Raw genomic sequence first — 13301 nt, 5'->3', positions numbered from 1 at the left:
TCAAAAGTATTTGGCTATACCTACCGTCGGTGGTTAACATACTCTATTGTGCTCATTTATACCGTATGTCAACAGTATTTGTCTATACATACCGTCGGTGGTTAACATACAATACAGTCCTCCTATATACCGTCTATCAAAAGTATTTGGCTATACCTACCGTCGGTGGTTAACATACTCTATTGTGCTCATTTATACCGTATATCAACAGTATTTGTCTATACATACCGTCGTGGGTTAACATACAATATAGTGCTCAAATATACCGTATATCAACAGTATTTGTCTATACATACCGTCGGTGGTTAACATACAATACAGTCCTCCTATATACCGTCTATCAACAGTATTTGGGTAAACCTACCGTCGGTGGTTAACATACTCTATTGTGCTCATTTATACCATCTATCGACAGTAACTTTACCTACCGTCGGTGGTTAACATACACTATTTTGCTCCTGTATACCATCTATCAACAGTATTTGGCTATACCTACCGTCGGTGGTTAACATACACTATTGTGCTCCTATATAATATCTATCAACAGTATTTGTCTATACCTACCGTCGGTGGTTAACATACAATTTAGCGCTCCTATATTACCGTCTATTCATAATCAACAGTATTATGCTATACCTACCGTCTGTGGTTTACATACAATACAGTCCTCCTTTATACAGTTTATCAACAGTATTTGTCTATCAGCTTAACAGGCTAAATAATTTTTTCCAATGATTGTTTTATTGTTCTTTTCAATAAAAAAAAAAAGTGCCTGTTTCAGTAGACTGAAAAATTATATCATTTTATAAAGGAGGATGCATTTAGATCAAGCTTATGGAATTATGACATGACAATAAGATATAAAGCTGTTCAAGATGTACATGTAGCCAAAAAATCAAATAAAAGTCAAATAAAAGTCAAAAATATACAAATACATTGTAGGAAAATATAATCTTATCAAGTACTGCTTTGTTCTTTGTTCAAAAGTATAAGTGTTTACATGTTTTGTGTGATAGTCTATTCTATAAAACTGGTCCGGAATAAACAAGTTAAAGATTTCTTAAATAGCTCAGCTTTTGGCTTAGGAAATGTCAGATTACATTGGGTGACACCTCTCAAGGAGTAAGGATTAATATCTGGTTTCAGTTTAAATTTTGAACTACGTACATTGGTGTTTCCATACAATGCATTTATATAGATGTAAATATTCTGGATGATATATAGCACAAACTTGGTCAATTTGAATTCTCCAGTTAAGTGTGCTGTCAATTTTAACACCTAATAATTTTAACATGAAGAATTTTGTAATACTTTGGTTGAAAAGTCTGAATTGATAGTTTCTGCTTTGTTTAAGCAATCAAATATTTTGTTTTATTTGCATTAATGGACATGTTATTCATTTTACACCACTCTTCAACCCTGTTTAGATCTTCTTGAACATCATGATGTATATTTTCTATATGTTTTCCCTGATTTAAGAAGATTAGTATCATCAGCATAAAGGTCTTTTCACAATTTTCAATGAATAAGGGAAGGTCATTTATAAATAGCACAAACAATAGAGGACAAGATATAGAACCTTGAGGGACACCAAATTTTACATAATGTTCAGAATAAACATTACAAATTTTTACCTGTTGTTATCTGTTTTTGAAAAAAAACTAACAGCAGCCTAACTAAACCCATAAATTTCAAGCTTTAAACAAAGAATGTCATGATCTACCAAATCAAAAGCTTTTTTAAGATCTTCTAGGTTTAAATTACCATCATTCATTTCTTGCAACCATTTGTCAATAATATTAAGGTCAAGCTCCATCCAGTATATATATTCCAAATTATGGACAAATGATAATGCTATTAAAAATACCAAGTCGTAACCGTTGCTTTTCTCTTTTTCTACAAATGTATATCCATTATATATGACTAGGTAATAATGATTACTTTATTTCAAATATTTTCGTACCTTTTTTCACTCAACGAGATAGCATCCCAACGACAAAAATGTATTAAAACGAACTATGCACTCGGCTACTGTTCTTTTTTTACACTCTTTTTAAAACCTCTTGCTATATTCAATTTGAAAGATAAAAAAACAAAACTATCTATCAAACGAAAACTGGACCAAGTGAGAAAAAGCTTCTTTCATTAGTACAAATTATTGCTTCATTGCTTATTTCAGAGTTCGAAGCTTGGTCCGACTCCAAAACTATGTTTGACAATTTTCCAGCCGAATGTCAGTAGTTTTCTCCTGGTGCACCAGCTTCTTCACCATTATATAGCTGGTCGCCATGAAATAGCAAATAATAATAAAAGTGGCGTTAAAGACCAATAATGAATAAATCAATCATTGTATATATCAGACGTTTCACACACAGATCTTATCCTTTATTGAGCAAGAATCTATGCATTTGAAATTGAATTTGACAATAGGAATTTTCCAGCATGGTGTAATGATAAATCCCGATATGACTGTAATATGTGCCACTGGACATGAATCTTAAATCTTTGTGACCTTGTAATACCTAGAAGAATAGGAGAAAATTAAAGCAACTTAGCGTTCAACTTTTATCTACCATTAATTGTAAGGACCAAGCAACATAGAAGGGACCTATTTTTGAAGGTTGATGTCTCCATCATATTACATATGTGGCAACCTTTTGTAAAAGTCTTGTACTAAGTTAAACATTAGTGATTATTTAAGTTCCATTGCTAACTTAAAGTCGACACCTTATAATGTAGAATATCTTTTTTGAATGGAAAAGGGTGTTTTAGATATTTGACGATTGCAAAATTTCCGAGAAAGAATCGAGCAGTCCCTCTTCGAATGCAGCATTCACTATCTTAATAGACATGTCTTTGACAAGCAATATTGTGAACGACTGACAGTGTCTTTAAAGATCCAATGTGAAAAAAATGTCAAAAAGGTTTTACAGAGTATTGTCCCTGCTAAACTGAAGTGTGCATGTTTCAGCTCTGTGGTTCCCAGTGAAGACATATTTTTTTAGTTAAAACATTCGAGGTACACTGTGGTTCCCAGTGAAGACATATTTTTTTAGTTAAAACATTCGAGGTACACAGTCTGTAGAATGAAACAAAAATTGAAAAGATGATGCTAGTCTTGGCGTAAACTCAAAAATTGATTTAATCGGAACTGGTTAGATATGAAATGAAGTCACAAGACATGCGAAAAGTCGCTGCTTGAAAAGGCAGAGTTGCCCTTCGTACAACTTAAACACGTAGTCCAACAATGGCTCAATGATCTACAGCATAATAAAAATATCACAAAGTTCACTATTAAAGAAATAACATGGATAAAACTTTTAGCCATTATAGATTTTTATATTTAAAAAAAAACCCACCACAGCATAAATAGCTTACCTTCATAAAAAATTACAGGAACTATATTCATAGGCAACCGATTACGAGCGGCCAAACAGGTCATTCTTAAATATCAGATCATTTCGTCTTTTTCTATTGAGTTCTTTGAGTCTCTCATTTGCTTCTTTCTCTGGCTTATTTACGCATGACATAACACCTTAATTTCATTTTTTAATATGTATATTATATATACGTGTGTCTTGTGCATCAATATGCAATATGGGGTAAACGTCCGTAGAGATGAAGAGAGCATGTCAGATGGACATGAAACACTAGTACAAGTCAACTGTTTATTATAACATTTGCTTTTGCGAAAGTGAGGTCACACGTACCAAACAAATAGAACAATTTCTCGATTTTTTGAGAGGCACATTTTAAGTTGATTTTATTTTTGTATTACGTTTTGTTTAACATGATATGTGTGCAAATATAGTTCTACTCCGATTTGTAAATTGTGAGACAATGTAGTAATTTATTCTTTTAAAGTTCAATTTGTTATTTCCAATCTGTTAATTTTATGTACCTCTGGTATGAAACGAATATGGTGTTATGCGGAACTACCCAACCGTACTGCATGCTACGATATCTTGCTCCAATAGCAAGGGTGTTAAGTGTAAGTGTTAACTTAAGTAATGTTTCTAGCGGATTACTGTAAACTATGTTTTGCTTTACTATGCGAGGGGCGATCCTCTGCGATATTTCTTTAAACATCTTTGGTGAAATCGAAGAAAGTGTACATTTGTTGTGATGTTACACTATTGTTTCAGATAAGGGAGAAGGTTTGATACCCTTAAAACGTTTAATCACGCTGCAATTGTTTGCGCCTGTACTAAGTCAGAAATCTGATGTTCAGTAGTTGTCGTTTGTTGATGTGGTTCTCGTTTCTGTTTTTTGCATAAAGATTAGACCGTTGGTTTTCCAGTTTGAATGGTTGTACATAAGTAATGTTTTGGGGGCCCTTTATAGCTTGCTGTTCGGTGTGAACCAAGGCAAAGTGTTGAAGACCGTACCTTGACCTATAATGGTTTACTTTTATAAATTGTGACTTGGATGGAGAGTTGTCTCATTGACACTCATACCACATCTTCTTATATCTATAGAACTATAGAATTGCCTGTCCGCCTGCTTAAGTACGGTCATGAGTTGGTCATATAGACCAAAAACAACGTCGTCTTTCAGGACAAAGCCAAAATTTTGTACACAATTTCCGTCGTTTTGTCCTTTTCCTCCTTTCGACAGCTAGAAGGTTTATATATGCAACATTTAAGTTTAGTCTGGCCTACAAAAGAGCTGCTTGACAGAAAAGACGTGCTCTTGCTACAAGATTCATCATGAATAATTTACATTCATGACACTCAAGAAATCTAGCATACCAATAATTGGTATTTCGGACGAGAAATTTTCATTTGCATTTGTCCGTTTTACATTCGGTATATATCTGTTATCCTTCTGTTCATGTCCGTTTCACATCAGTTTATGTCCGTTTCACATCCGTTATTCGTCCGTTTTATCCGTTATTCGTCCGGTAGAAGTCCGTTGGTGAATTTGTCTAAAGCCTCGGTCACACTTTACCTGATAGCTCGAAAGGACGCCGTTGACAAAATTGTTATCCGTTGGGAGTCCGTTGGTGTATTGACCGAATAAAGCGGACGTGTAACGAATGCATAACGGACACACACCGGATATGCAACGTACGTGAAACGGAAACGTAACGGACAGAACGGATGTCGAACGTACATCCAACGGACGAGTACCGCATAAAACGGACACCTAATGGGAGAGTACCGGATAAAACGGATAACCAAGATATACGGAAAATTAAAGGCGACAATAATAATACATGTAAATTGCATAAATATTCAAAATGTTTCTGTGTAACTGGTTTTGGTTTGTTCTTCAAAATGCCGCCAAAGGACAGTGTCTGGTCTGAATAAGAGCTGTTTGATTGTGAAGACGTGCTTTTACTGTAAGATCGATTATGAATAATAGGAATTCATGAACCTTAAGAAATCTGACATACCAATAATTGGCATTTCTGACGCGAAATTTTTCAATTGGCACTTATCCGTTTCCGATGCGTTCAGCATCCGTTTTATCCGTTAAACGTCCGGTAGAAGTCCGTTGGTGAATTTATCTTCCAGACCTCTAACGGAAGTATAACGGACATGTAACATATACAAAACGGAAACGAAACGGACGAGTACCGTACAAAACGGACGCATAACGGACGTTCAACGGACATTTTATCCGTTGGACGTCCGTTCAAAGTTTTGAACATGCTCAAAATTTTCCACCGGACAGAACGGACGTCGACGGACAAAACGTACGCTTAACGGACATGCAACGGATATGGATGGACGTCTAACGGATAATAACGGACGTCTAACGGACATGAACGGAATGAAAAAAAAAGTTATATGTTAGGCGTCCGTTCGAGGTATCCGGTATAACCGAGGCTTAACGGATGTTCGACGGATGTATAACGGACAAGTAATGGATATAAAACGAAACCGGAATGGACGAATACCGTAAAAAACGGACGCCTTACGAAGTTTTGAACATGCGCAAACATTTCCAACGAATATTACGGACGTCAGGGGATAAAACGAACGCAGAACAGACATGCAACGGATATGGACGGACGTTTAACGTATACGAACAAACGTCTAACGAACAGTAACAGATTGAAAAAAAGTTATCCCTTTGTCGTCCGTTCGCGCTATCCGGTAAGGTGTGACCGAGGCTTTAAGGAGTTATTACCTTTCTAGTCAATTTTTAACAATTTCTTTTTAATTTTGTAATCGCTCTGTAAAAATCTTTTCCTCTGATACTACTGAGACAAATTTAACCAAACTTGGCAACAATAGTTATTTGGGTATCTAGATTTTAAAATGTGTCCTATGATCCGGCCTATTTAAAAATGCAGGTTTTTTCTATTGTTTTTTTTTTACCTTTATAAATATAAATCTGAAAGGAGCAAAAATGTTCAGAATAATGAGCTCTAACAATTGACCATATTTGTTAAAACTGTTACACAAATTTTAGTAGGAGTTGTTGACCATAATTGACAAGTTTTACCATTTTTTTTACTATTATCATGATATTTAGAAAGACATATTTTTTTTCAGTTATGCCATATAAAATTTGAATTATTATAGACAAATAAACACTTTTAAATCACAAACATTATCATCAAGGCGAGATTTATTTAAAGTTAAACTTTGCCGATATAGTAAGTAGACTGTCATTCTTCATCTGGAATGATTGACCTTAAATTAGGATTTTCTTACCTGTTTTGTGTTTTGAGCAAAATCTAAAGAAAACCAATTTGACAAGATCAACAAAATAGATATTTTTGTCATGAAATCTATTTTCATCCATGTTGGAGTGTGAAAGAGGGGCGAAAGATACCAGAGGGACAGTCAAACTCATAAATCGAAAATAAACTGACAACGCCATGGTAAAAAATGAAAAAGACAAACAGACAAATATAAGTACATATGACACAACATAGAAAACTAAAGACTAAGAAACACAACCCCACCAAACACAGGGGGTTATCTCAGGTGTTCCGGAAGGGAAAGCAGATCCTGCTCCAGATGTGGCACCCGTAGTGTTGCTCATGTTATAACAAACCCGGTAAATAGTCTAATTTGGAAGGTCAAACGTTTGGATCATATCCGATATCATCTGTGAAACGGTTATTCCATGAAGGTCAACTTCTTTCTTATGAAGAAGTTTCTGTATGAAGTCAGGCTCATAATAATAAAGAAATACGTCGACAAGAAGAGGTGCACAGTAGGATTTATCTCTCCCTTAGACAAGTTACTTGTATCTTGATATGCACATAGATCAAGGTGATCTAACTCCGGACAATGTTTGTGCTCTTATTCCGAAACGTCATGTTATTTGCGGAGAAGAAACAATAGCAAACCTCCAGTTTAATCCGGCCTGAATTTGAAACAACGATCTTTCTCATCACTAGTAAAATAGGCAGATGATTGGTTAAATTTTAATTATGACGTCAAATTTTCTTGGTTTCTTCTGAATTCCCTATTGTATTGTCATAATAAAGGCCGACCATTTCTGATGCAGATTGCTGACATAGATACACTAAACAGAAATTAAATTGAACCTTTTAATAAATTCCGAAATTCAAATCTGTGGAAGATCACATGATTTTTTTTTCATACATATGTACTACTATGTGCAGGGAAATATGTCACCGTAATCGGACAAATGATCTAACTCCGGACGATGCTTGTGTTCTTAGTCCGAAACGTCATGTTATTTGCGGAGAAGAAACATTAGCAAACCTCCAGTTTAATCCGGCCTGAATTTGAATTAACGATCTTTCTCATCACTAGTATAATAGGTAGATAATTGGTTAGCATTTCTGATAGCGTTACATATAAAGAACACAGCTTTCTACAAATCTTCGAACAGGAAGATAAAAATCATTCGAAACACAGATTCCACCACTCTAACTCGTATATAACGATATTTCTTCACTCTCAACAGTAAATTTTACTTTTTAAAAATCTCGAAAAGTCTGGCGCTTTGAATATTAAAATTCAATAGTCAGGAGTAGAGATATACCTATATCTTTTGATACGTTTTCCGTTTCCGTCATCAGACTGACTTTTGAAGAAATATAAAAGACTTCCGCTGCCCTTTAGGCCTGTTTTAAAATTAAACATAATTTGCATAAGTCCATGGGACAGGACAATTATTTTCGCGTTTTTCATACATCTACTGGTGTATTTGCTATTTACTATCAATTCCAATAGTTTACTAACGACGGCGGTCACTGATATATGTCTGTATACTACAAACATATACTATGACTAAATTTTATTTGGTATAATTTACAATAAAAATTGGTAATTGGAAAAAAGGGGGAGGGCAAAAAAAAATGTAACCAATCCCCAAGTACCTTCGATTTTTGATACTTCTCCTGAAATTCTCCAGTTATATTTTTTTTACAGTTTACATACGCTCTATTTCACAACGATTTCGCGGGTGTGTTCTAGTGTTATTGAGAACATAGCTTGCTTTTGCTTTTAGTCGAAAGACTTATTTATACTTAAACCTCACAAAAGAAGAAAGGTAAGGATCTAAAGGTGTATCAGATAATCAAAATCGTGGCAAAACAATCACAAGAGATTAGTTAAGAAAATAGTATTCATACAAACATTATAAAGTATAATTTGTCCAGAGTACACGGATACCCTACTCCTTGACCAATAACTTAGAATTAAAGCAGGACAGAAAGACTAACGGACGAACGGTCAGACGAACGGACGCAAGGACCAATAAACATAATTTCACTAGGCGGGGCATAAAAATAAATTGTCATCTAGTTTAATTTGAGTATTTATTATTACTAATGATGAGTGTCGAAAATAAACTCATCATAGATACCAGGACTAAATTTGTATATACGACGACGCGCGTTTCGTCTACAAACGACTCATTAGTGGCGCTCGAATCAAAAAAAGTTAAAAAGGCCAAATAAAGTACGAAGTTGAAGAGCATTGAAGACCAAAATTCCTAAAAGTTTTGCCAAATACAGCTATGGTAATCTATGCCTCAGGTAGAAAAGCCTTAGTATTTCAAAAAATTCAAACATTTGTAAACAGTAAATTTATGAATATAACCATATCAATGACAATTCATGTCAGCACAAAAAGTGCTGACTACTGGGCTTGCGATACCTTCGGGGAAATTAATCTCCACCAGCAGTGGCATCGACCCAGTGGTTGTAAATAAACTCATCATAGATACCAGGACTAAATTTAGTATATACGCCGACGCGCGTTTCGTCTACAAACGACTCATCAGTGGCGCTCGAATCCAAAAAAAATGAAAAGGCCAAATAAAGTACGAAGTTGAAGAGCATTGAGGACAAAATTCCTAAAAGTTTTGCCAAATACAGCAAGGTAATCTATGCCTGAGGTAAATTTATCCCTAATAAAAAGATATACAGTGTTTCTCATTACAAAGCACCATTTCGGCTAAATCGGTTCTCTGCCTTAACACACACACACACATATATATATATATTCACACATCGATATTACCTGACGAGTTGTATATACATTATGTACACAGCCATGTATCACCATCATTGATGGCGATCCGATGGATACATCTGTTGTAGAGTTGTCACTGACTCAGACGTACTTATAAATATAATTATTTTCTGTGACTGTATATTACATTAATTTGTAGGATCCTTTACTATAGATAATTTAGCTGATCTGTAACAATAACATCTTCATGCCTTATATATCATGTACTGTAGTACGCCGCTAGATTAAAACTGACGAAGAAAGGTAACACACGGCCAGCGAAAGCTCTTTTTTTGAGAGCCCAGGTGGTCGTGTGGTCTAGCGGGACGGCTGCAGTGCAGGCGATTTGGTGTCACGATATCACAGTAGCATGGGTTCGAATCCCGGCGAGGGAAGAACCAAAAATTTGCGAAAGCAAATTTACAGATCTAACATTGTTGGGTTGATGTTTAGACGAGTTGTATATATATATATATATATATAACTCGTCTAAACATCAACCCAACAATGTTAGATCAGCAAATTTACAGATCTAACATTGTTGGGTTGATGTTTAGACGAGTTGTATATATATATATATATATAACTCGTCTAAACATCAACCCAACAATGTTAGATCTGTAAATTTGCTTTCTAATATATATGTATACGAATAACACTTATATCCGTCTTTTAAATCAGAAAAGGCTTTCTAAAATTGTCGTACAAGATAAGAACAGTTGTCCTTTGAAAATTGTTTAAATTTGAAAGAAAGTTACGTTAATGTCAAACAAATTACATATATTGCATATAGCTATTAATATATAAATCCTTGATTGAACCTATGTTAGTATATTTGGAGCATTCATCATACATCCGGTAAATTATTGTCTGAATAACATTTTCTTGATTTAATAAATTAAATGTAAATTATCTTTGAAACTTTATTTAAGTAGGCATAAATGAATACTTACGACATTTACAGAGTGTACAATTATGTAAGCGTTGAAATACTTTGTAGTATTGTTTTAATGTAGACTAAGGAGTTCGATAAATTATGGCCGTTTATAATGATTAATTATTCTTCTATACTTTGTATTGGGAATGCTTCCTGTTGGTTTTTGGAAAACCTTCCCTTGCAGAAATTTCACGGTATGCGTTGTTGTTTGCTAAGGTGTTTTATTGGAGGTTATACGAGTGAAATCAAGCCCTTCAATTGATAAATTGGGATGGGAGAAATCAGAAGATTTTCTATTGAATTTAAGATCTTTTGGAGCTAGTTTCCGTTTTGGATTGTTCGGTTTAATCAGACACATTCGGTAAAATTTAACTTCGTATAAAAACGGCTTTTCATTCTTAGATGTTAAGACAGAGAAGTTATGGTAATGATTTTAAATTGAATTATCTTTTGACAATGAATGTTTAATTTACAGAGCATTATGATCTGAGATGTTTATTATAGTTACATTCACAACCGTCACTTCGCTTGGCTTTTCTTTTGTCTTTTTCATATTATCACAAAATTCATTTGATACAGAAAAAATAAGAAATGGAAATTCCAGTGACACAATTTGCGTCTATATAAATGTAAACCTATACGTTCACCACACTTAATCACTCTATTTCTGGGGTAACAATAGTTTATTATATCATCTCATCCAAATACCGTTTCACAAGCTTTTTGCATTAAGAAATTAAAGACTTTCGGAAGATGGTCCATTTATAGACCTCTTACCGTTTGTGCAACATGTTATCTAGACTTGTTCCTTGTCCTTTGTCAGTTTGGCTCTGAGATACCGTATGTTGCATGCAAAGTAGAGGATCAGTCTACATGTTATTCTGATTTTATTATCAAATTTCGAAATATGGAGAACAAAAGAACACGGAAGTACTCGTTTATTTGAGAAAAAAACCAAACAATAGGACATTTACAACATTACTGCCAACAATAAATACGCATTAAATAAAAAACTAAAGTTCATCTTAAATCGAGTTTCTAACACATGTTTGAAACAAAAAAGATGATTTTGCAATGTCGTTGGTTGAATTCGCTTTGCTTAGAAAGTTTTCACCAATCACAACACTTTGATTTTTGAAAATGTTTTCAGATTGCAATAGTTTCTGAAATGTCAAATCAAGCAGTGTTTTCAAAAAAGGTGTGAACATTGGATTCATTCTTTATGAACAATATCGTCTTTAACAAAGACACTGACTGTTAAAATATTTTGCAAATCTGAATCTATAACATAGCAACTAAATGTACAAATAAAGCCATTGCCGTTTTCAAGTCATGATCCGCAAGTTCATCGAAACTTTGGGAAAATGGTTTATCAGTTGTCACTGGTGTATTCATTGATGTTTGACGGGTTGTTTTTATTACTCTTGTTGTTGTAGATTGCATTGTTGTTGTCTTCGTTGTGGGCGTGGTTGTAGTGGTGGGCGTGGTCGTAGGTGTTGTTGTGGTGAGCGTGATTGTTGTAGTAATGGGCGTGGTTATTGTAGTTGGTGGCGTCGTCGTGGTCGTGCTGGTACTAGTTGAAGTGGTCGTCTTTGGAACCAGGCACGTATAGCAGCATTTCCCAGAACGGATCTGTTGACCATACTGGCTGCATTGGTTTATGTCACAATTGAACAGTGGGTCATCTCCAAATGGACAAATATCTGAAGAAGAACTGAATAGATTTAAGATAGAACTCTTGCTGAAACTAATAACCAAACCTTGACATAAAATTATTTGTTTTTAAACCATAAACAGTGAAAAACGTCACATTGGCATTATACATTGTGTACGGCCATTAACACCGAGCCGTGCTTCACATCGATCAACAAGCTATAAAGGGTCCTAAAATTACTAGTGTAAAACAATTCAAACAGGAAAATCAACGATCTAATCTAAATAAGAAACGAGAAATTTGAAATACATATGGTAGGAACTACACCATCAACAACTAAACAACCTGTTTATTTATATGGCGATTTCCATTGTTGTTCTATGCGTAGAGCGTTCCTGATGAAGGTTAACCCAGAAAACCGCTTCGGACGCATACAATTGATGGTGTTTTTCCATTCAATAATCTAGATACTACATGCACCATCTACGTGAATATTTCAGTAAAATCCAAATTGCAAGTAGATCATGCATGTAGATTTCACTTCTTACCTGGGACATTGGGCGCGTCTACAGAGCTAACACATTGGCCTTGTTGACACCACTGAAAACAGTCAAATACATTGGATAAGTTAAGTTTGACTCTATGAGTAAATTAACAAGAGCTGTTGTGCTGGAATAATTCAGGTACTATATACCCTTGACTTTCATTTTTTTCATGTTTTAGCGTAACTGGTGATGGTTAATTCGGAAGAAGTGTTTCAAATGCACAAAATGTAGTTTGTGGTTTTATCATTTAAATATATGTATCAAAAAGCTTTTTTAAAGAATCAAACATAACATGAAAGTATGAAAGCCAACAGCTTCAAGCAAAATTCATATGATTAAGGCATAAACAAGACAAGACAAACTGATTATTAAACAAAAATTCAGAAAACAGATCACGAATCTAGGCTCACGAATTACAGCCATACCTTATAGTTTCCACAAGCTGTGCCGTCATGTGCAAATTGACTTGAACAAGGTCCATTCAGATTTGCAGGATTTCTACACTGTAATCTGTAACATACACTGGCCCATTTCATTGTTGTTAAAGGATAGTTTTCCTGAAAAAAATGGAAGAAACCTCATTGTGACAACAAACAAACTGAACACACATATTTTTAACATTTAAGAACCTTTTTATGGTTTATAACGTTATGTTCAATTATAATGGAAAATAAGCGAACATCATTGCATGCTATACATAATTACTCTTTGTA

At 34.5% G+C, this 13301-nt stretch overlaps 1 protein-coding gene across 2 annotated transcripts in view; it reads right to left on the bottom strand.

The window, feature by feature from the left end:
- Positions 1-11318: 11318 nt before the first annotated feature.
- Positions 11319-13301, bottom strand: part of LOC143057891 (A disintegrin and metalloproteinase with thrombospondin motifs like) — a 38196-nt gene continuing 36213 nt past the window's right edge. The window contains exons 15-17 of one of the 2 annotated variants that reach the window (XM_076231350.1): positions 13014-13145; positions 12592-12643; positions 11319-12092 (exon numbers count right to left, since the gene is read on the bottom strand). In XM_076231350.1, the coding sequence (XP_076087465.1) occupies positions 11671-12092; positions 12592-12643; positions 13014-13145 (606 nt within the window). In that variant the 3' untranslated portion in view covers positions 11319-11670. The remainder of the gene's footprint in view (positions 12093-12591; positions 12644-13013; positions 13146-13301) is intronic. The other variant, XM_076231351.1, reaches the window with a different exon arrangement.

This window comes from Mytilus galloprovincialis, chromosome 13 (assembly GCF_965363235.1).
Source record: "Mytilus galloprovincialis chromosome 13, xbMytGall1.hap1.1, whole genome shotgun sequence".
NCBI classification, from domain to species: Eukaryota; Metazoa; Mollusca; class Bivalvia; order Mytilida; family Mytilidae; genus Mytilus; species Mytilus galloprovincialis.
The sequence above is the reverse complement of the archived record's forward strand: the minus strand, read 5'-3'. Positions and strand labels throughout refer to the sequence as shown.